The sequence below is a fragment of the Pangasianodon hypophthalmus genome, chromosome 14 (genome assembly GCF_027358585.1).
Source record: "Pangasianodon hypophthalmus isolate fPanHyp1 chromosome 14, fPanHyp1.pri, whole genome shotgun sequence".
NCBI lineage: Eukaryota > Metazoa > Chordata > Actinopteri > Siluriformes > Pangasiidae > Pangasianodon > Pangasianodon hypophthalmus.
In genome coordinates this window covers 12,029,964-12,053,354 of record NC_069723.1, presented here as the reverse complement: position 1 = coordinate 12,053,354, position 23,391 = coordinate 12,029,964, and the positions used below count along the sequence as shown (strand labels likewise).

The window sequence follows — 23,391 nt, the reverse complement described above, 5'->3', positions numbered from 1 at the left end:
AGAAAAAATCCATTGATGTGATAACCTGGTCATACAGTACATTTAGGTAGTCAGCTGACTTCATTTTATTGCCCCATAACGTTGCTGAGCCTCGACCTGTCCAACAGAAGCAACCCCAGATCATAACACTGCCTCCAGAGGCTTGTACAGTGGCCACTATGCATGACAGATACATCGCTTCATGTGCTTCCCTTCTTACCCTGACACATCCATCACTAAGGAATGGGGTAAATCTGGACCTATCAAACCACATGACCTTTTTCCATTGCTCCAAAGTCCAATCTTTATGCTCCCTAGCAAATTGAAGCCTTTTCTCCTGATTAGTCTCACTAACAAGTGTTTTTTTTTTATGGCCACCCACTGTTTAGTACCAATCCTGTGAGTTCTCATCACATTGTGAGTGTGGAAATGCTCTTAATTTCACTATTAAACTTGAGTTCTACTGTCTATTTTTTACGATTTGACTTCACCAAGCATTTAAGTGATCTCTGATCATGGTCAGTCAGGTTCTTTTTCCAACCAAATTTTTTCCATGAAGTTGGTGGTTCATCACTATCCTTCCAGGTGTTAATGCTTCGGACAGTTCTTAACCCAATTCCAGTTATTTCAGCAATCTCCGTAATTGTTTTCTTTGCTTGATGCAGGCCACTAATTTGATCCTTCTGAAACACACTAACATCTTTTCCATGAGCATGGGATACGTCTTCCAACAAGGTTGTTAAAGAAATGAGAAGCTACTAACTGCATCAGTTAGGGTTAAAAGAACTGTTATCAGCTGAAGCACTTTAATCACTATAGTAATTATCCAATCAACAGCTCTTAAGTATTTGCTGTTTAAACCCAAACGGTTACTTTTTTTTTGGCCAGGCAGTGTATATAGTAAAAGAATGAATTTACCTATGGCACAAAAAATGGTTGGATGGTTCTGGAAATGTTTGTTTTTGGTTCCTTTTTTAATTCTTAGATCTTTTTTTTTAGTTCCTTTGTTTTCCAGGAAAACTTTCTTTGCAGAAATATATTACGGTTTTGTTTTGCTTGTGGTTTAGAGAACTTTCCTCTAACACTGAAACGGCTCTGCTGTAACCTTAGACAAACGTTCATCTAACGTTCTGGTAACCATTAAATTAACCATGTTTGAGCCTCTCAGGGGCTTTGCACTACATCCATACAAACAAATCACCTAGTGCTAGCAAAAACTGTGATACTTCAGGAACACAAGTATAACTCTACAAAAAGCGCATTTGCATATAAATAGTATTAATAGTAATAATAATAATAATAATAATAATAATGTTATTGTGTGACGTTTAATACTGCGGACAGATTGAGTTTTGAGCGTGTAGAAAGCGGAACAAACAAAGCTTTTATTTTGAAGAAAACGTCACATGACTTGTGATCACCAGCTATTTTCAGCGCAGTCACATGAGTGCACTTTCAGATTTCTCTTGTTATCCACTTCTGAGCGCAAATCTATAAATGACTTTTTGCTGCACCTAGAGGTAATAACTGCACGGCAAAGGACGTCCAGATGACCGTAGTATCAGCGCATTTGCGCGCGCAGGATGACGAGAGTCACGTGTTTACGGTCACAACATCATGGCTTCTATCAGCACAGAGGAAGCAAAATAATGTCGCCTGGCAGGAACTAAAGTCCTCTGTTAGACATTTGACGTGATTTTATTTCCCCTCTGGATTTCATTGCATGCCTGTATGGATGAATTAGCGCTGAGGAAAGATGGGAGCTGACATTACACCCAGCAGTTAGTGAGAGGCTGACTACAGAGCAGAGGTAAAAAGCTGGGAGCTAGTTAGCTAACGGGCAACACCAAACTGTCTTTCACTTGCTTATCAGTAGAGCTTTTCCTTTACTCTACTCTCCTTTCCGGATTAAAACACTTCGTTTGTGTCGTAAAAAGCAAGTTATCATGTCAACTTTGTAATTATTGTTTACTTTTTGTTGTGAGGAAACTTATAATGTAGGTAGTATGGCAAAACAAAAACAAACAAACGTGATATTTCAGGACATGTATCAGGAAAGTGGCTAACTAATGAAAACTAGGACTTTAAAGGAAAGGGGTGGAAACTTAAGCTTTGTCACAGTAAGCAACAATGGAGATGATCAGCATTTTAAAACTGATGATGATGATGAGGATGATGATGATGAGGATAATATCCACAATAATCTAAGATAAGCTTGAAGTCATGTATCACAGTATGAGTATCAGTAGTGTATTCTTGTTTTGCTTTATTCTGACCAGCCCTGGGACATCACAATAGAGTTCCTGGTGTGGCAGTCATGAGGAAAGTTAGTTAGCTCTTGTACACTCAGCTTAGATGAATTTTTGTCTATTTATCCTGAGAAGATGCATTCATAATGCAACCTACTACTTAAACTGATACACGTGTGTATTTGTATGTGTGTATGTGAATTATTTATCATGTATAGTCGGTGGTTTGACCCTGAGCTCTGTGGGTTTCCTCCAGGTTCTCCGGTTTCTTCCCACCTACCAAAAGCTAGTCAGATGGAGTACTGGCTAATCCAAATTGCCTCTAGACATGAATAAGTGTGTGTGAGTGTGTGTGTATGGTGTCCTGTGATGGGCTAGCATCCAGGATGTATTCCTCCCTCACTCCTATGGTTCCTATGATAGGCGCTGCATCCTCCATGACCCTGACCAGGATAAAGCAGATATTTATGATGATTGAACAAAATTGATGAATGTATTCACATATAAAGATATGTTAGTGGCTATGTTTACATGCACATCAAATTCAGTTTAAGGTCTATATTTCGGTTGCAGCCATATTCTGAATACGATGTTTATATGTGGACAGGCATTGGAATAGTCCTGTATACATGGTTGTTGTAAGTATGCCTGAGTTGCCATTCCTAGCCTACAGCTAAGCATCTGTTAGCACCCGCAATTCCTTGCGGACTGAGCATGCGCATGTGTGTCCTTTCAGTGGATTTTCTGAATAAGGTGTTTACATGCAACAATTTTCTGATTAAAACAGGCATATTCCATGGGTGGGAATCAGAATATTGTCTTAATCTGTATTGGGTAATTGGATTGCCGCAGTTGCTAATTAGAATATTGCCAAATTAAGATTAATATTGGAATATTGATGTGCATGTAAACATAGCCAAAGATTAACCTCATTAATCTAATACGTGCACAGCATGTAGTGGAAACTTTAAGCCTATGTCATAAATTCTTGGCTAGTTGTGTTTGATATTCATATATCTTTTTGTTTTGTTATTATTGTTTGTTTCTTCATAGAAATTCAATGTTCAGTGATGCTCACTGTCCCACCCATTTATGAACTTCTCATGGTGGAATAGGAGGATCCTTATGTTCCTTTCATAGAGGAGCAGTAAAGCTTTGGCATCAAGACTTTGGCTTATACTGGTTAAACCCTGAGAGGTTGTCATGGAGTGGCTGGCCTCAGCCTTAGAGCGGGACCTTGGACTGGACCAGCGGCAGATTGGACCAGGAACACGACCTCATGAGCTGGTGGCACTCGTTTCGACCCGCTGGATTATGGGACTAAGAGAAAGGAGGGTAACCCGTTGTGCTCGTTATGACTGTAGTAGTGATGGAGATATCCGTACTCTTCTCCAGCGCTCTCAGGTAAAGTTACCACCTGGATGGACTCGTGTTTGCATCCAGGGTCTAAGGAAAAGCAAGTTGGGGTATAGGATTGCCAGGGAGCCAGGCTGGCATGGGGAGGGCTCCCAGGACTCTTTCATGAGACAGATGCAGGAAGTGTCAGAGTGCAACATCAGGTAAATAACGAGCACCAAGGAGTAATATGGTTCAATACATGTCACATGACCTGTGTAAGTAAGTGTTATTCACAGAGATTGGATTTAGTACACATCATTTACAAAAATACCACGAGTTGTATTTTAAAAGTTTCAGTTTAATATAAAATTGAACATTTGGGGGGGGGGAAATCCCAGTGTAAAAAAAACTTTCGAACTCTGTCCTGTTACAAAGTCACAGGATCTAAAACAGCAATCAATTAGAAGCTCACAATTTTAACATTAAACAATATAGTATTAATTGGTGTTCTCTCCTTAAATAGATATAAATGTTGTTGTGATAATTTTCTTTTGTTAAAACCTAAAATATTTGTGTTTTATTAAAAAGATTTTAGTTTTTTGTTGATTTTTTTGTTGTTGTTTAAGTTGATCACATTTATACAGGTTAGGTTCCTGACTGACATAGACTTGATAAAATATTTTATCATTAATTAGATCAAATAGTAAATTGTCAGGAACAAACAACAATCACGTTTTGTTTTATTTGTCATCACAACTTATTTTTTAATTTGAGAATATTACTTTTGTTATATTACAATTATAATTTTATAATTTATAAAATTATAATTTATAAATATTATATTCAGTGAAACTTAAATAGGTCTATACGCTATATGACCAAAAGTTTGTGGACACCTGACCACTTGTAAAGTGTTGCCACAAAGTTTTGTATATGGTACAGAGGAATCTATCATGTCTTTGTATGCTGTAGCATTACAGTTTCCCTTCACTAGAACTAAGAGGCCCAGCCCAAACCTGTTTCAACTTGACCACAACCATGGTCCAAAAGTTAATGGACGTGTTCCTAGAAAATGGAGATTACTATAACAGTACAGGAGTAACTAAATCTACATACGGGTGTGATGGTCTGCTGTCAACAAAGTTTTGGCAATATAGTGTATCTTTAGCTGTAGAAGCTGCATATTACATTTCTATAAGATCATATAAAAATAACCCATACACTTTCTTGTTCTGGCAGAGAATGTGGATACTAGAAATGCAAATGTCAGAGATTCAAAATATCTACTAAGATCTGATTTGTCTGTATTACAGGAATCTTTGGCATGAGGCGTATATGAACCATGTGCAGCCATATGCAAGTGCTACAGACCAAACACAGGTGTTGGCCATTGATGCAGTACAGCAAGCTTTGCAAAAACTGTTTGGCTGTACATTTCTCTCAACTGACCGGTTGTCGCCATCCCTCTCTCCAGCCAGAGAGAAGGAGAAAGAGTGTCCTCTATCATCCAGCTCCTCAGCTGTCAAGCAGAACACAGACACTCTGTGTCCAAATGTGGTCCCAGCTGAATGCTTGCTTGAGTCAGGGGAGATGATGTACATCATTCTCCCATATACACGATACTCCCTTCATGATGTTGTCACCTACAGTCCAGCTAAGCTTGCCAACAGCAATGCTAAAGTATTGTTTATTTTGTACCAAGTACTCATAGCAATGCGTGAATGCCATGCATCAGGACTGTCCTGTGGAGAGCTCTCCTTGCAGGATATAGCTGTTGATGAGCAGCTTTGCAGTCGCCTCAGAATTTCCCTAGCACATTATGAAAAAATCAATGAGGACAGGAATGCAGCGGAGTATGCAATGAGAAGGCAAATGCCAAAAACTGTAGACGATACAGGTGCTGAAAATTTAAGAAGAGATGTCAGTGAACAGCACTGCCAGGATTGTCATGATTATCTCAAATCTTTGGTCCTAGACTGGGTTCATGGTAGAGTCAGCAACTTTTGTTATTTGATGGAACTGAACAGATTAGCTGGAAGACGTGAGGGTGACCCCAACTATCACCCAGTTTTACCCTGGGTGGTAGACTTCACTGTACCATATGGAAGATTTCGTGATCTCAGGAGGTCAAAGTTTCGTCTAAATAAGGGTGACAAACAACTGGATTTCACTTATGAAATGACCAAAGAAGCTCTTGTAGCAGCAGCTAATGGAGGTGGTGGAAGCCTCTTTCCTTCCGATCTTGGTGCATCGGTAGGTCCTAGTGGTTCAGGACAGTCAGATCATCTCCATGTGCCGCATCATATTTCAGATGTTCTATCAGACATTACATACTATGTCTACAAGGCTAGACAAACACCCAAATCAGTACTTTGTAGCCATGTTCGTTCTCAGTGGGAGCCCAATGAATACCCAGCTAGCATGGAACGTATTCAGAGTTGGACCCCAGACGAATGCATACCGGAATTCTACACAGATCCTACTATATTTCGGTCCATTCACCCAGACATGCCAGATCTTGAGGTGCCTCCATGGTGTAACTCCTATGAGGAGTTTATTGCAGTGCACAGGCGTCTTTTAGACAGTCGTGAAGTATCCCAGCACCTACACCATTGGATTGACCTAACTTTTGGCTATAAGCTGACAGGTAAAGAAGCAGTAAAAGCCAAGAATGTATGCTTACATTTAGTGGATAACCATACCCATCTAACCAGCTATGGAGTTGTTCAACTGTTTGACCAACCTCACCCACCATGCCTTGCACCTTATCAGTATTCACCAGCAGAACCTCCCCACCTTGGTCCTATCAGTGTGTCAGCATGGCAAATCCCTCCTCTTGAGACTACAGTAGATGTCGATAGAACGGTGCCAGAGGCAACAGGGTGTGAATCTAGTGGTTGGACACTGGTTGATAGGGATGACGAGCTTGAGCAAGGAACAGAGGCTCTTGATTCCTTAGGTGCTACTGTCTCTGCCACCACGACTATGCCAGTACCTATTGTGAGCTCTGCAGGAGGGAAGACAACTGGGGAACATGCTGTTTTGGTATTGTCTCCCTCTCATAGCTCTGTTCCTGGAGAAACTGCAAGCAGCACCATAAATACTCTTGGATCTATGGGTAATATTCTTCACAGAGGAACTTCAATTATTAAGAAGCAGGAAGGTATCACTGTGTCTAACACGAGCACAGATGATTTCAAAATAAATTTGCCAGAAGGATTCAAGCCTATACAGCCTTTAGAAGAGTTAGAGAAGCTTAATATCTTCTTAGTTAAAGGGTTGCATTCTGAAGTTCAGAATACAATGGATGTAGACAGGAGAGTGTCATGTACTGCATCAAAAGCACCCTTGTCTTTTACAGACCTATTTCACAGAGACATGCAAGCCCTTGGTGTCTTCATTGCAGAAATATTTTATTCATCAGAACTCCAATGTAAAGAACCAGGCACATCTTTGAATGCCCGGTATCGAGCAGTAATGAAGTTTTGCTTTGCCAGTGTTAGGGATATCCCACTACCACTTCATCATGCACTTGAGAGCCTTCTACAGATTCACAAGCACACATCTGAGACTGAATCTTTGAACTTGCACTATGCTGGCCTACCATTTCTTTTCAGATATGACCCAATTTATGAGGGCCTTCCACCGCCAAATCCTTGGCAACTGCTTAGTCCCGTGTTATCTCCATTACCTTTCCCTGAATATTTCCCAGCACTCCATCACTTCATTTTCTCTTACCATTCCAAGATGGTGTCCATCAACAGTGTTCACGGTCGGGATATTGTGTTCAGCTTATGGCAACAGCTGCAGACTCTTCTACAGGGTGATATCACTGCAGAGGGACTGGAGATTCTCTTACCTTTTGTGCTTGCTTTAATGACAGAAGAATCTACAGCTGTGTATGCTGCCTGGTACTTATTTGAACCAATCTCCAGTGTCCTTGGACCACGCAATTCCTCAAAATATTTGATAAAGCCACTCATAGGTGTGTATGAAAACCCCCACTGCCTTCGTGGTCGTTTCTACCTCTACACAGACTGTTTTGTACTGCAGCTTATAGTGCGGCTTGGCTTGCAAGCTTTCCTGTCTAGTCTTCTACCTCATGTGCTCCAAGTTATCACTGGATTTGAAAGTTGTCGCACAGGGGCAGGGAATGAATGGGATGGGCTTAAAGCCTTAAGGGGTGGTATGGGTGGCTTAGGAGAAGAGGAGGAAGACTTTGAATGTGTGGATGGCAGGCCATCATCAGCTGCCTCAGCTGGCAAAGTGGGAGGAGGCGGTGGTGGTGGTAGTGGAGGTGTTGGAGTTGGAGACCAAGGACTTGTGGACTACTCATCAGGCATCAGTCTGAATGACCAGGTCTTTATTGCTGATGGTGAGGACTTTCAGAATGGCTTTTATGTCAATAATGGATCATCTGTAGGAACAGCTGGAGTATCTGCTAAACTGCAAGGCAAGAACTCTGCAAACAAAGACCAAGACCAGGAATCTCTAAGTGTGGGTAAACTAAGCGACAAGAGTAGTGCCAGTGAGGTGTCCATTGGAGATGGAGACTCCACCAAGGATCGTGCAAGTTTAAAATCTGCTGACAGCAGTCAGGACTTAAAGCAGACCAGTGATGGGGAAGATGGAGGTGACCTTGAGGATGAAGATGCAACAGTAGAGGAGAAAGACAGAACAGTACAGAAAGTTCCTAGTCTTGAACTGACATTGTCTGGTTGCACAGAGGAGTCTGAAGCCACAGTGGGTACCCTAGAGGGTGACTTCATGAATGGAATGGTGCAAGGAGAGAGTGAGAAAAACATAGGGTTAGAGGATGATGAGCATGACCCTTCAGAGGACTCTGAGGAGAAAGAACACAAGATATTATTGGGTAAGTGGAAAAAGCATTTGGGGATAATGTTTTGAAAATGTTGTTGTGTCAGAAACGTTTTGTGAATTCAGAAATTTTGGGAATTACCATTGTACAAGTAATTTTTATATACATTTTTAATTAGACACTGTTTGCAAGACCGTAAGATGGCTGTCTGCTAAATTGGGGCCCACAGTAACCTCTCGATATGTAGCAAGAAATCTTCTGCGTCTTCTTACTACCTGCTATATAGGTAAGAATCAAACATATGTTTTATGAGGATTGCTGATGTATTTGAGTAAACCATTTGCCACTATACTAAATACAATACTGTTTTCTCACCAGTCTTAATTTAGTTTTAAAACAATTCTCTCTAAAGGCCCTGAGAAGCACCAATTTTTGCTGTCTGCAAATGAAGAGAGTAGCCTTGACAGTGCAGGAAGTGTTTATGAAAAGAAACCAATTGTTGGTGACCAGACTGCAAAGCCAGTTCTTGATTGTCTCATCTACATCGCCCATCTGTATGGAGAGCCTGTTCTGACCTATCAGTACCTGCCATACATTGGCTACCTGGTAAGTTTTTATTTTATTTTATTTTTTTAATCATTCTTCTTTAAAACCTTTTGTTCAAAGTATATGGTCCATTCTGTATACACTGATCTTGCAAGAAAGCATGAATATTCTCATCCATTTGCAGTTCAGGACAAAATCAGGATCCATCACTGATAGAAATCTTAGTAAAATACTAAAATACAAAAAAGACTACACACCATCATTAAAATTGTCAGTTTTTGTGATGTAAAAAATGAAACCAGGATAAATCATGCCAGATCTTTTTCCACCTCTTATGTAACATAGACCAACAAAATTAAAGTGAAAAACATAGAAACGCTTTGAACTTAGAATAACCTGGTGTAAGTGTGCACACTCTTACAATGGCGTATAGTCCACAAAGAGCTTACAAAGCATGTACAGGATCTCGTTATTAAAAGGTCAACAAGTGAAGAAAACAGGGCACCAGGGTGACAGTATAGGATCTCCCTCTCAAATTGATGAAAGGACAGAAAGAAAATTTATCAGGGAGGCTGCCAAGAGCTGCCTTTAATATACAGCAACATTAAAGTAGCTGCAGGAATATCTGGCAAGTACTGGTCACTCCCTACATGCGAGAACAATCCTTCATATACTTCACATTGTTTAGGCTATGGGATAGGTTGGCTAGATGGAAGCCCTTTCTCATGGGGGGGAAAAAAAACATCCAAGCCTGCATAACTTGCCCCAAACCATGTGGCAAAAGGTGTTATCATCTAATGAGACCAAGGTAGGATTTTTGGGCATAATTCTAAAAGATTTGTTTGGCATAAAAACAAGACAGTTTGTTACTCAAAGAACACCATACCCATGGTTAAACATGGTGGTGGTAGCATCATGCTGTGGGGCTGCTTCTCTTCAGGGAATCCTGGATAGCTCCAAATACCAATCTATTTTGGCACAAAACCTGCAGGCTTCTTTTAGACAACTGAACATGAAGAAAATTTTCACCTTCCAGCATGATAATGACCCAAAGCACAAATCCAAGTCAACAAAGGAATGGCTTCAGAAGAACTTGTTAAATTTTTTTGGAATGGCCCAGTCAGAGCCCAGCTCTAAATCTTAGCAAAAACCTATGGAATGACTTAAAGAGGGCTGTGCACAGGACCTTGCAGTCTGGAGCATTTGTGCAAGGAAGGGTGGTATAAAATTGCCCAATCAGGATGTGCTGAGTTAGTAGACTGTTACCCAAAAAGACTGAGTGCTGTATTACAAGCAAAGGCTGCTTTAACAAAATATTAGTTAAGGGGTGTGCACACTTATGTAACTAGGTTATTGTAATTTTTTTTTTCTTTTTCCCCTGAAACATTTTCTATTTGTTTCTCTGCTTGAATTTTGTTGGTTGCTATATCACATTAAAGGTGAAAAAAGATCTGACATGATTTAACTTGGTTTAAATTTTTTTACATCAGAAGAGCCTGCAGTTTTAATAGGGGTGTGTAGACTTTTTATATTCACTGTAGAATAGATGGCACATATCTAATGCAATAATTATCTCAATCTGTGTAATCAGAATTAGCATCTTTCAAGAGAATGGGCATAATTGCTTTAAACCTTATTGATAACCTGGGATCTGAAAAGGAGTAAAGGGCCGTCATATGCATCTATCTAAAATATTAAGGATAATAATTTCAAGAGTGTTTCAAGATTTTTCTACAAGTATTCTTTAATTTTGTTAGACATAGCAGACCTGTAATGTGAACCAGTCATTGAGCTATTGTCTAATAATTAGACAGCTCTCTAGTTATGTAAAGTGAGGTGATCAAATGGTTACCCTTTATTTTACTTTTTGTAAAATCAGCAGAAACATAGCTGCTTGATTTAAAAAGCGATCCATGACCTTTGCTTGACTTGGATGGCTACTGGCTGGCAGACTTGGTATTATTCTCTGGGTGATTAGTGTTTTCCATGAGAGTTTTAGCTTGAAAATACTAATTGGTTTTAAGAAATTTGTGAAAAAACACCTAGGACATTTATGACAATGAGTGATGGTTATTTGTGTGCTGTTTAGTTTTCTGTTTGTCATCGTACTGAATGAATGAATGGACATGATAGTACACCATTTTAATAATTTTGTATCAATGAGATACCCAGTCCTAATTTAATACCTGCCTCTTTTCCAGGTGTCTCCCCCATCCTCCTGCCGCCTGAATACTCGTAAGGAGGCAGGACTTCTAGGTGCAGTCGTGCTGACTCAAAAGATTATAGTTTATCTATCAGACACCACTTTAATGGACATGCTGATGAAGATCAATCAAGATGTGCTTCTGCCCCTGCTCGACCTGCTCACCTCACCCAAAATGGGGTAAAGTCTCACACTAGAGCCCTTTTCTTTTTCAGCTTCTGCATTTAGTTACAGTGAGAGCACACACTTCTTTGCAATAAATTTAAAATATTACCTTTGTTGACGTGGCTGTATGCACAGTTTTCCCAGTGGGGTGCAGTCCCGTTCTGCTGTGTGTTTGAAGACTCTCAGCCTGATGGCACTGATATGGCTGCGAATTGGCAGGGAGATGGTGCAACAACACATGGCAGACACACTTTGCAAGTTCTTTCAAGTCTTCTCTTTGCTGGACAATCTGCGGAACCAGGTAACACAAATTGGTATATATTAATGCTACTGGTACATATTAATAACCAGTAATGCATCTGGTTTCCTAACGCTAGGCTGATTTGGTTGAATCAGGCCTTGTACTGCACTGATTTCTTTTTTTCAGACAGGAACAATAATTTTAGCCTGTGCTTTTGTTTAACTTTCTTATTTTGGTAGTTTAATGATTTGATTGGTATTTTGCTGTGCAGATAGAGAAAGGCCCCCGAAAAGAGGTTGGAGAGTACATATACATTGATGTCTGCACTCCAGGGGGAACAGAGGTGACCTGTGAACTGGGTGTTCTGGAAGAACTTCAAGCCGTGTTCAACCCAGAGATGGCGTATACCTCCTATGTCCCTTTGCACTGTCTCATTGGTGAGGCAGTCCTCTCCTATTGATTTTTTGGAGCATTATTAATTAATTAATTAAGTATTTTATTTATTTGTGCATTATTTCTTTCATAATATTATCTCTCATACTTGTTTTGTTTTTGGTTTTAGGTGAGACAGTTATTCGCAAATTAGTTCCTAACCATGAATTAGTTTGGGGACTGGCTATGTCCTACTATAACAAAGTAAGTCCAGGAAGCCCAGAATCAAACCTACCTGGCGGTCAAAGCGCAGAGATGCCCACTTCTTCCATGGGCTTCTCCCCAAGCTTAAGTCACCAATTTGGTCGCAGTCCTTTCCCAGCCCCCTCGTCCACCTCAACTCCTCTTAGTGGGGATGCCCTTCCCGAGTCTGGAACCTTTGGCAGTCACTTGGTAGGAAATCGCATCCAAGTAGCACGGGACACTGAACCAAGTGGGAGCCCGAATCAGTCCTCTCTTGATATCTGGGGACGGCCTCATGTGAGCTATATTCCATCATCAAGCTTTGTCACGTCCATGTTTGCCTCAATGTCAGTGGGACCAGTTTCCTCACTTTCTTCATCCTCTTGGGTTCTGGGTCACACTCCAGAGGACAGTGCACTGAAGCAGGAACTCCCACGCACTAGTCGTTCTCTGCAGGGTAACTGGCTGGCATACTGGCAATATGAGATTGGCTTCAACCAGCAGGACCCACGTTTCCATTTCCACCAGATCCGCCTGCAGAGCTTTTTGGGCCACTCGGGCACAGCTAAATGTCTGGCTCCACTAGCTGGTGAGGACTACTTTCTTTCTGGAAGCAAAGACAAAACAGTGAAACTCTGGCCACTGTATAATCATGGTGATGGTACTCGAGAGGTGGAGCCTCGGCTGACGTACACAGACCATCGCAAGTCTGTGTTCTGTGTTGCACAGCTGGAGGCGTTACAGCAGGTGGTGAGCTGTGATGGCACTGTGCACATTTGGGATCAGTTCACAGGTGAGAGGCAATTCTATCTGTACAGTACAGTTTTCTAACTACATGTAACTGTACAGACAGTGTTAAAACTACAGTATGTAAATTTCGGGGCTTTTGGGATTTCAAAGACCTCACTGGTGCATATGTTACTGCAAGAAACTTTCTTTCCACTGCATGGATTAATTTAAAAGTTGCAGGTGGCATGTCAATATACATTTAGTGAGGATTCAAGAAGTGCTCAATTTTGTGGCATGAATCCATGGTAATATGAGTCCCTAAGGACACCATGTTCATAAAGTGAGTTCTTTACTCACTCAGTAATGTTATGTTTTTGTTAAAAATTCAATAAGTAACATAATGCAGCATTAACATAAATAAGCAATCTCTTTTTTGTGTGTGAAAAGGCAAGCAGATTCGGTGTTATGAAGCACTTGATGGAAAGAATCCCATCACGGCCATCACCACTATGCCACCTCCTCACTGCAGCGTGGTGTTTGCCAGTGCTGACTCTATCCTTCGTTTTATAGACCCACGCAAGCCTGGCCTACAGGTACATTCATCACTCCCCAACATGTCATCCCTGTCTCATTTAAAAACCTGAGGTCATTGCCCTGCTCTTCAAAGCTGCCCTACAAATGTAATTGATTGGGTTTGATTTAATCATGCAGCTCATTTTGGGCAGTGTGTCTTGGCATTAGTATTAATGGCTATCAGTAAGGTACGCTGTGCTGTTCCCTTACTCTCAGCATGAGTTTCGCCTGGCCTATAACAACCTGAGTGCGGGTCTAATCCGCTGCCTGGCTGTGAGCCCCGGAGGACGAACAGTGGCGGCTGGATTCTCCTCAGGCTTCATAGTGTTGTTGGATGCACGGACTGGGCTGGTACTGCGAGGCTGGCCTGCTCATGAGGGAGATATACTGCAGATGAAGGTGGGTGTATGCTTCTTGCTTATCAGATGTATAAATGTAGTGGGTAGTTTTTACAAATGTGTGTCATCATTTATATTTATAATGAGGTCAGTAATGAGGCTGTTCAGAACATTTTGCGTAAACTTGTGGTGAATCAGATATGCGCCTGGTATTTGTCACCCATTGACTGGATGTCCTAACAGTGGTGAGCAAGAGGTCCATGTGCTGCGCAAAAGCCCGTTTAGTGATTTTCAAAATCCATTGTTTATAAGGTCAACAGATTCCTGAAGATTATCATTGATTAGAAATGTCTTATTTTCTAAATGGGGCTATTGTACACTAATATGTTAAAGAAGACAAGAATTTTGTTGTTTCCAGCCACAAATAAAACTTGTATTCACAGATTTACTCTGGATTTATAGGACATAATTCATTGAGGTGGATTTAGGACTTATTTTTTCTTTTGGTGCAAACAGTTTAAGTACATAGCAGTTAAAAAAAACTAGACCCACCTTCATAACTTTCTTTAGTCTATGAATTTGTGGAATAGTACTGAGCTTCCCACAGGGTGAGCAAAAGTTGTACCCTGTCAGTTTGTTCAGAAGTAGTCAACAACAGACTACAGCAAAAACAAACTTTATTTAACCTCGATTATCAGGGTCAAGGATTTTGTCTGTGCCTTTGCAACCCCATGTTTAGGCAAATATGAACATGGATTACTCATTATTAATGCTGATATGAGAAATGCTATTGATTACATACAATCTAGACAATCATTTGTAATTATGGATCACTGTGATAGAAAGCTGTCAACCTTGACTTGGCTTCATTTAACCAGAAAATCAAGACAAAGTCTTAAAATGTGTGGTTGTATGCATGTGTGCCCATATCTGTATGTTTTGCAGGCAGCAGAGGGGAATTTGCTGATTAGTTCCTCCACTGATCACACTTTGGCAGTGTGGAAAGATCTGGAGCACAAGCCCCTTCATCTATACAGGACTCCCTCTGATCCCATCCATGCCTTTGACCTCTATGGTGCTGAGATTGTGGCAGGCACTGTAGCAAATAAGATAGGCGTGTACTCCATGATGGACATCTCTGCCAGCCCAGCTAGTTGCACCAAACTTAGCTCTGAGAACTTCCGCGGGACCCTCACCAGCCTGGCAGTGTTGCCCACCAAAAGACTCCTGCTGCTGGGTTCGGAGAACGGCGCCATCAGACTGCTGGCTTAAACACACGTAAAGCTCCAGAGCAAGCAGCCCTGATTTTGAGTGTCTCATTAATATATTTGCTCTTTGCACCAGTGCTGGCTCCTCCTCAAAATGGAAAAAAAAGCAAAGACGATGTTCATCTGATGCACTTTTTAGCTATTGTGGGGAGCTTCTGTGACTGATATAAGTTATTTAAGAATGTCTTAGCACCTTAGTCTTACTAAGGTTTAACAGAATATTCAAAGTCTTTACACAATCAAAAATCAAACGATTAGCTTCACAAACAATTTATACGATTTTATACAATTTATCTATGGAGTTTGTGACCAGCTGATGTTTATCTACAAGAAATTCAAGGATCTAATTTCTTATCCTGGAAAAAGACAAATTGTTTCTAGAGACGAGTGGATAAGAAGAACTGCTCAGGAATGTTGAGCCAATCACGGTTCCGCTGTAGTGTTTACACTTTCAAAATAGGTGTACGAAATCACCAAAACCCCACTGTGTGAATCACAGATCAAACCTTGTCAATGCTATAATGTTACCATGCACCTGAGGCGTTGAACAACTATGCAGTATTTGTGGGTTTTTATTGGTATTCTATGTTGTCCTAAATCCTCTATATCATGAGTACCTTTATTCATGAACATGTAGGTGGACCTTAATGATATGAAAGGTATGTCCGAGGATGTCATATCTGTCATTGCATATTGTTGTCACGTATGCAGTCAGTTAAAGGCTTTTTTTTTTTTTTTTTTTCTTTGGAGGACCTCTATAAGTATGCGCACCACGGTAAATGAGGAAATACCTAGCCATAGATTATCTATGAGGAGGGGTTGAGTAACAGGTCAATAATCCCATATTAAATGGGATTTACATTTTAGTGCAACAGTGAATTCTTACATAATTTGGATTGTTCCACAAAATAAGCAATCCTCATAATTATATTAATTCATTCTCTTATGTATACCTGTAGTAATATTTTTATTCCTTATATACAGTATACTTGTGTATCCTAGAAACTAACCACTGATTATAGGGATGTGATTTGTATGCACATAGTAGTCTCCTATTTGACATTCCTATTGGGCAGTAATGAAGTTATGCGTTTGTAAAATTTAGTAAGTAAAAGATGATGTTTTACAGCTTTATCGACATTAAATTAAAAATCTGTTACACAATCCTTAAATCTACACTGGGTCATGATCAGACAAGGGTACACATAAGAGACACTCCTGAAGCTATTCTCGATTAAAATTCTGGTCATAATTACGCTTTGGAAATGAATTCATATTAAAGTTTCTAATTTGAGATCCATCACTTGCAATAAACTCTACCTGTTTGATCAGACATTTTGCTTGCACAAGTGCAAGTCTGCCTAGGAATACCAGTAGTTTGGGAATTCTTTAGTGAGACAAGTAGATCTAGTTATTTTGTGTCCACGTCTCTCAAACTGATCAATTGTTCATGTCTTCAAGATTTTACATTGTCTATTGTAAGTCTAACTGCAATATATGGAATTGTTTAACTCAGAGTAGGTTATTACTCTCTTGCAGTTAATTCTAACTTATTTCTTTTTTTACTTTCAAGCCTTGCAATTTTTTGCCATGTAATCAAGACATCACATTTGGACATTTTCAGTGATTTGAAGTAAACTCAAATTGGTCAGAAATGTTGTTGCTGTCTTTACTATTTCAAACATCCTTTTTTTAAACAGAAGAAAATGGATTAATCCATATTATACGTATATGCCCTCATGAATGCAATTGGGATAATCAGTGTTAATTTCACTCTTTTGAAGGTTTGCTGTTTAGAACCACTGCAGCCACTTGGAAACCTTGGGCCAGCAGGGCAAAGTCCTTGTTGAGTGTTTGACATTTAATGCCTCCGGTTTTAGAGAGCTCTGTGGCTTTCTCTGTTGGATAATGTATTATATTTTCCTGTCTCTTAACAGCATTAATTCACCAACTGCCAATCTTTATTGATGATCTATATACATAACAGTTCATCCTCTCTCTCTCTCTATCTTTATCTCTACCCCTTTCTCTCCATTAACTGCAGTGCTTCTCGTAAATGGTGTAGAAAGCACCCACTGCTTCCAGCATGCAGGTTACTCAGAACCCTACATTTAAATAGCTCATGGTCCATTATGTTCAGCATAGTCACGGATCTGTAAATGTCTACATGATGCATACCTCTTGCACTTGCTGTTTGTGGCGTCAAGATCTCACTCACTGTTTACATGTATGTGAGTTATATGAAGCACAGATCAATGAAAGTTGAAGTGTAACTGCCTGTTCATTGATTGCCAGACTTTAAGAGAGGACAGTTTTCCTTTTGACCGTTTGTGGTTTTCTCTCAATTTTCCAGGTAGTTTTCCAGGTACGTTCAATTTTCTTGTACTATTGTACATAACATGCACTGCAAACTATACTTTGGATATATAATGCGGTTTAAACTGAAATGTTTAGCATATTTAGCTTTTGAAAATGTGTGTACGGCATGATCAATAATCAGAATAAGCAAATAAGCTTCAAAATTGGCTCAAGCAAAGTTTACTGAAGGTTCCATGGTTCATAGTGCATTATGTAGAGTGAGAGTTGAACTATTACTGTTAATATCTATTCTATGATTAATATACATGCATTTTTGGTACACATTCAGTGTTTTTACAGAGACTGGCATTTGCTTGAAGTTAGACCAAATTTAGTATTTGGCACCACTGACGCTAAACTTTATTGCAACTATTTTGATCATTTTTCCTCATATGGTTAAAACAATATCCGCTGATGTTTAATGTTGAATTTAGACTATCAGAAACGACGCTACAGAGTAATAGATTGCAGTCCTAACTTATTTAGGAATTTGTTACCATAAAAGACTAAGGAGAGATGGCGATAAATTAACTTTAAAACTTTACACCCAACATCACTTTACCTTACCTCTCTAATGTAAGTGGAATTCTGGCTGTATATTCTGTATTGAGTTAGTACACCATACTTCTGCCAATAAATTACTGAGCCTGAAATGAAATTTATGCATATGCTTCTCATAAAATTTGCTTCAATTTAAAATTTGTGATTTCAGACTATTAGGCTACAGGCTATTAGGACATGGATTTAAGATTACTTGTACTCCTTTTCCTCTGTTACTGCCAACAAGGCTGGACGGTAAAACAAGACCAACATTACTTTTTTTTTTTTACCTTTACTTCTCAAACCCCCATTCCACATTAAATCAAAAAGGATGGTCTTGCACTTTTACAGGAGGATGTCGTTTCAGAGGATGAAAAGGTCACTGTGATTCCTCTCATACCCCTGATAAACAGCAGTCCCAGAACAGTAAGAAGTTTGTTCATTTGATAAAATCTTGCATATGACCTAATCAGATTCAGGAGACCTCTGTCAATGTGTTTCTGACAGGATGTAGTAAGCTCCAACGTGTCCCACACAGAAGAATTAACTCCAGATGGCTTTGCTACCTCTACCGCCACTACTGAAAATGCAGAGAGCTCCTCAGAGGAAGATTTGGATGAGTCGTGTGGTGCTATGAATTCTAAAGAACTTCATCGGGCCATAGGGAGTGGGATTATGAAGTTTGGTCTGGAGCTGTTGGAGACCCTGAAGGCAGATCCGAAACAATCAAATATTATCATTTCCCCCCTGAGTGTGTCCTTAGCTCTCTCTCAGTTGGCTCTGGGTATGTTCCTGACATGCAACACTTGACCAAATGATACCAATTTAATGCACGTAACTCACTTTTAAGCAACTAATGAAACCTACATTTAATATCACATGAATATAACTTCAGCATGATTTATCACATTAGTAGCATATTTGGCAAAATCAAATTAAAGCGTCTTGGTAAAGCAGTTGCCCACCACAAGCCAGGAGAACAGGTTCAATGTGTGTTAGCATAGAGTCTACAAGCGCCTGGAACTGTAAACCATTTTTCCAAAAGATTTGGTGTTTTGATGGTGGTGGAGAGTGTTGTTTGTCCAAAATCTCCAAAATGTTCAATTGGGTTGAGTTCAGGTAACTGTGAAAGCCATAGAATATAATTTACATCATTTTCATACTCGTCAAACTATTCAGTGAGCCTTCATGCCCTGTGGATACAGGCATTGTCATCTCTGAAGAGACCCCTCCCATCAGGATAGATATGCTTTTTTATAGGATATAAGTGATCAGTTAGAGTAACTTTGTATTAATTTGCAGTGAATTCTGTTGAAACAAGTGAACCCAAACCATGCCAGGAAATTTCCCCATAACATTTTTTTTTTTCCATTTAATTTGTCACCATTTTGTGTATTCAGTAGCTTCACTTATTCTTTGTGAAAGTGCCATGAATGAGTATGGAACAACCATTTAGAGAATGTTAATAGTGTGAAGTATGTATGGTTATTAGGAGCGAGGAATGACACAGAAGAGCTCCTCCTTCAGCACCTACATGCTGATACAGTGCCATGCTACCACAAAGCACTGAAAAGCCTTCTCCACCATGTCCGCAAAAATGCCCTGCAAATCGCCAGCCGCATCTACCTTGCTGATGGTGAGTGAGACAAAATGAGAGCCCAATGATATTCTCTGCAGATTTAAGGACAGATTATGCATTGTGTCAATGTCATTGATGTGTAGCTGATGTAGAAGAGGCCTGCAGCTCTTAATCCTGACATTAGTCTCTATAACAGATGAAAACCTGATAAATCTATAAATATTTTCTTTCTAAAGGATTTAGGCCAAACCAGGAGTTTATAGAAGAGTCTCTCAAAATATATGATTCAAAGCCTGCAGCCTTGATTGATATGGAGGAGATCAATGAGTGGGTAGAGAAATCCACAAATGGCCATGTCACAGACTTCCTGTCCAGTCTCCCTCCTAACCTTGTCATGATGCTTATCAATGCTGTGCACTACAAAGGTAATACAATATCAGCTCTTCTGTAATATTGAACCTCATCCTACATGTTCAGTGGTTCAGAATTAATACACTACTCCATAGTGGGGCCCTGGTTGGTTTCAATATGACACGATTACTGGCCTGGTCTTTGTGGGGCTAAAAGATCCATCAGAAAACTTTCCAGCTATAGTGCCTTGCATAAGTATTCAACCCTTGAACTTTTCCACACTTTTGTAGTGTTACAACCAAGACCTGATTTGCATGTATTTTTTTTTAACATATGTAATGAATCTACACAAAATAGCCAATATAGTTTGGAGAATTATTTATATTATTAATATTAATATTATAAATTTTGAAGATTTTGATTGCATATATATTCACCCATATTACTGTGAAACTCCTAAATAAGTTTAGGTGCAACCATTTGCCATCAGAGGTCACATAAGTAGCTAAATGGAGTAAACCTATGTATAATTAAAATTTCATCTAAAATGTCCTGGAGCTACTGTATGCAAATTTGTAAAATGTTCTTTTGTGCATGCCCAAATCTTCTTTTTTTTTTTCCATGAAACAAATAGATCAATATCTATCTATATATAATAATCTGTACTGATCACATTTAGCAAACTCTAGGTGCATACATTAGTGGTTTGGGAAAAGTACATAATTTCTTAGTGCACACAACTCATCTAAATGTTTGGTGTGGTGGTGGCAATTCATACTATTATACTAGCCTCTAGTGGGCATATAATTCTCTAACTGTGCGGTTGGACAGTTTCTCACTTTTGAGACAAAAATAGCTTTGGGATGGCAATTTATCAGTTACATTTTAGGACTGGTTTACAGTGACCTGGATTTGAATTTTATCCTGCTTGCTAAGAAAATAATTGAAAATAATTGCTGTTCCAAGATTTATTGAGGTTATTCAGGTTATTCAGTCATACCTTAGGTAAGAAGAATGTACCTACCATGTGGGTGCCAGTAGCGAGATTGATGAGTTTAGCTCTAAGGCTGGCCATGGTGCTTTACATCAGTGATCTTTTTTTGGAAAGTAATACTGGCCCTGTATTAAATAAAGAAACTTTATGGTATCTGGAAATGGAAATGGTATTCTGTATAAATATATACTCATTAAGTTTCTTTTTTTGTGTGAATTTGTAGCGATTAATTAAACTTCTCCCTTAAAGGTATAGAGGTACCTTTAAAGGTATCTCCTTTAAAGGTATAGAGATACTTCCAGGCCATTTTAATAGTTTCCTTGACATAAAAACATATGGAACAATTGATTTATTATTAATAACAATTTATCCAGCTAAACTGAATTTAGATGTACTATCTTACCCGATAATGACTTTCTGTCTTATTTTTCAGGAGAGTGGCTCCGGCGCTTTGACCCTCACTTTACCTCCAGTGAACCTTTTTATATTGATGAGAAACAAATAGTCAGTGTTGACATGATGCTTGGGCCAAAATACCCACTCAGCCTTTTCAACCATAATGAACTTGATGCGCAGGTAACTTTATATACACTGGACAGAAACAGACAGAAAATCAATAGTATCAATTACATTTTTGTGGATTTGTTTCGTAATGTTGCATAACTGTATTTTGTTCATTTTATGGACATTTCTCTAATGTACACCCTTATTGTTTGGTAGATTGCTCGTTTCCCGTTCAAAGGGAACATGAGCCTGATAATTGTAATGCCCATAATAGGATCGGTTGACGTGTCAGCCATTGCAGCCAAACTCAATATCTCAGATCTATATAATCACTTCCCACGAGAGAGAAGTATGCAAGTTAAACTCCCCAAATTCAAATTGGATTTTACTCAGGAACTTGAAGAGGCCCTGACAAGCATGGGTAAGATAGAACCCTGACTTTAGTTCATATCCAGCACAAGACATTGTTTTTTAATTAAGGTGATTAATTCCACTCACTATGAGAATAAATGGAATCAAATATCAAACTATGACAATTATCAACTCCTTGAGGATAATATTTTAATAATAATTCATTGAATAATAATAATAATAATAATGATAATAATAATAATAATAATAATAATAATAATATGCTTATTCTTATTTTTTCAGGTCTAAGGGAGCTGTTCTCAAGTCCCAATCTGGGTGGTATCTCAGAAGGACCCCTGCTGGTCTCCAGTGTACAGCACAAGTCCAGCATTGAGATCAATGAGGAGGGTGCAGAGGCTATGGCTGCAACCAGTGTAGCAATCAGCCGCTCTAATCCCTCTTTTACAGTCAACCAGCCTTTTTTCTTGGCCCTTTTAGATGATTCCACTCAAACGCCACTTTTTCTGGGGGTTATTTCAAACCCTAACCCTAGCGGAACTGTGGTAACATTAGGTCCAAGCCTTTTAGATAAAGGAGAGTTTCCTAGTACAAAGCATTTTGACAAGCCACCCAAGTAAGGGTGCTTATTTATGTCTTTAGCACTGGTCTGCCTCCAAATAGCAAATCACTATATCTAGGCTCGGTTAGAATACGTTTCTTAGAATATGTTTAATGGACATGTTACAAATATGGCAACGACATATATTGGAATTTTTAATAGTTTCTTTTTACCCTATATATAAATGACCTTTCAGCTCAGGGTCAAGCTTACATTGACAGCATTCAACTCTGTTTTACTGCTGTTGTAAAAGCATGTGTTTGATGATTAAATAAATGTATTTTTAAAAATTATGTCCCTTTGTATATATTTCTATCATTGGCAGTCATACTCTCATGTGGAGACTATTAAAGTCCTCCTTTATTCTTTATTCTGTCACTAAATAAGATCTAAATAAGATGAAATCCTAATAAGCGGGGGAAAAAAATTAATAAGCACGAAAAGAATGAGTAATATAAAAAAGGAATGAGAAATATAACCATGCCTCTGTACAAGAAGATAAGGCTGAGTTTGCTTATTATATTAGAACATAATTTGAAAAGTAGTATAATGGAGTGATTTTTCATATCACTCAAAGGATGTAAAAACATCGCTTTTTAGCAGTTTTAAATGTAGTTAGTTTTGTCCAACTTAATTTAATAACCATGAGATATAATCATGAGCTTTATTTGCCTAGACAGGTATTCTTAACTCTCGGCCTAGGGACACACACAGTTGGAATTTTTCCCCATTCCCAACAGACCTGATGCAACTGGTGAAGAGCTTGATGATCAGCTGGCTCAGATGTGTCAGCAGTAGGGCAAACTTTCAAATCTGCAGGGTGGTGGGTTGCCGGGATATGAATGACCATTGTCTTCTAGCCCGGCTCAGCATGAGCCACCATCCCTCATGACTCTTCTCTGTACTGGCGTTGGAATGAATTTGCCCTGTTTGCTTGAAGACAGGCAGTGACAAAGAATGAAGATCTACCTCTTCATGAAGCACTTGAATTAGATGAATTTATTTAAAAAAAAAAAAAAACTAAAAAGACAA

At 39.2% G+C, this 23,391-nt stretch overlaps 2 protein-coding genes across 3 annotated transcripts; both read left to right on the top strand.

Annotated features, from left to right (window-relative positions):
* The first annotated feature begins 1,300 nt into the window (after positions 1–1,300).
* Positions 1,301–16,718, top strand: wdr81 (WD repeat domain 81). The gene is made up of 12 exons (XM_026924205.3): positions 1,301–1,789; positions 3,282–3,787; positions 4,880–8,439; positions 8,564–8,671; positions 8,798–8,991; positions 11,133–11,314; positions 11,435–11,600; positions 11,812–11,977; positions 12,103–12,948; positions 13,332–13,477; positions 13,674–13,856; positions 14,741–16,718. The coding sequence occupies exons 2-12, from the start codon at positions 3,432–3,434 to the stop codon at positions 15,065–15,067; spliced, it is 6,234 nt and encodes a 2,077-aa protein (XP_026780006.3). The 5' UTR covers positions 1,301–1,789; positions 3,282–3,431; the 3' UTR covers positions 15,068–16,718.
* A 520-nt stretch (positions 16,719–17,238) lies between these two features.
* Positions 17,239–22,652, top strand: serpinf2b (serpin peptidase inhibitor, clade F (alpha-2 antiplasmin, pigment epithelium derived factor), member 2b). 2 transcript variants are annotated; one of them, XM_053239644.1, is made up of 9 exons: positions 17,239–17,428; positions 18,134–18,216; positions 18,292–18,387; positions 18,469–18,745; positions 19,454–19,597; positions 19,777–19,965; positions 21,319–21,461; positions 21,606–21,810; positions 22,044–22,652. In XM_053239644.1, exons 2-9 carry the CDS (start codon positions 18,160–18,162, stop codon positions 22,376–22,378), a joined length of 1,446 nt encoding a protein of 481 aa, XP_053095619.1. In that variant the 5' UTR covers positions 17,239–17,428; positions 18,134–18,159; the 3' UTR covers positions 22,379–22,652. The 2 variants fall into 2 exon arrangements, with proteins under 2 accessions (XP_053095619.1, XP_026779872.1); XM_026924071.3 differs by having other exon boundaries at positions 17,241–17,428; positions 18,313–18,387.
* Positions 22,653–23,391: the final 739 nt, after the last annotated feature.

Bases quoted from the DNA above. Each gene is read 5' to 3' on its own strand.
- wdr81 (XM_026924205.3), top strand. From the start codon at position 3,432: ATGGAGTGGCTGGCCTCAGCCTTAGAGCGGGACCTTGGACTGGACCAG. The intron at 8,992-11,132 runs GTAAGTTTTTAT...CCTCTTTTCCAG, and splicing joins TGCCATACATTGGCTACCTG to GTGTCTCCCCCATCCTCCTG. The intron at 13,857-14,740 runs GTGGGTGTATGC...TATGTTTTGCAG, and splicing joins GAGATATACTGCAGATGAAG to GCAGCAGAGGGGAATTTGCT.
- serpinf2b (XM_053239644.1), top strand. From the start codon at position 18,160: ATGGATTTAAGATTACTTGTACTCCTTTTCCTCTGTTACTGCCAACAA. The intron at 19,598-19,776 runs GTGAGTGAGACA...TTCTTTCTAAAG, and splicing joins CCGCATCTACCTTGCTGATG to GATTTAGGCCAAACCAGGAG. The intron at 21,462-21,605 runs GTAACTTTATAT...ATTGTTTGGTAG, and splicing joins ATAATGAACTTGATGCGCAG to ATTGCTCGTTTCCCGTTCAA.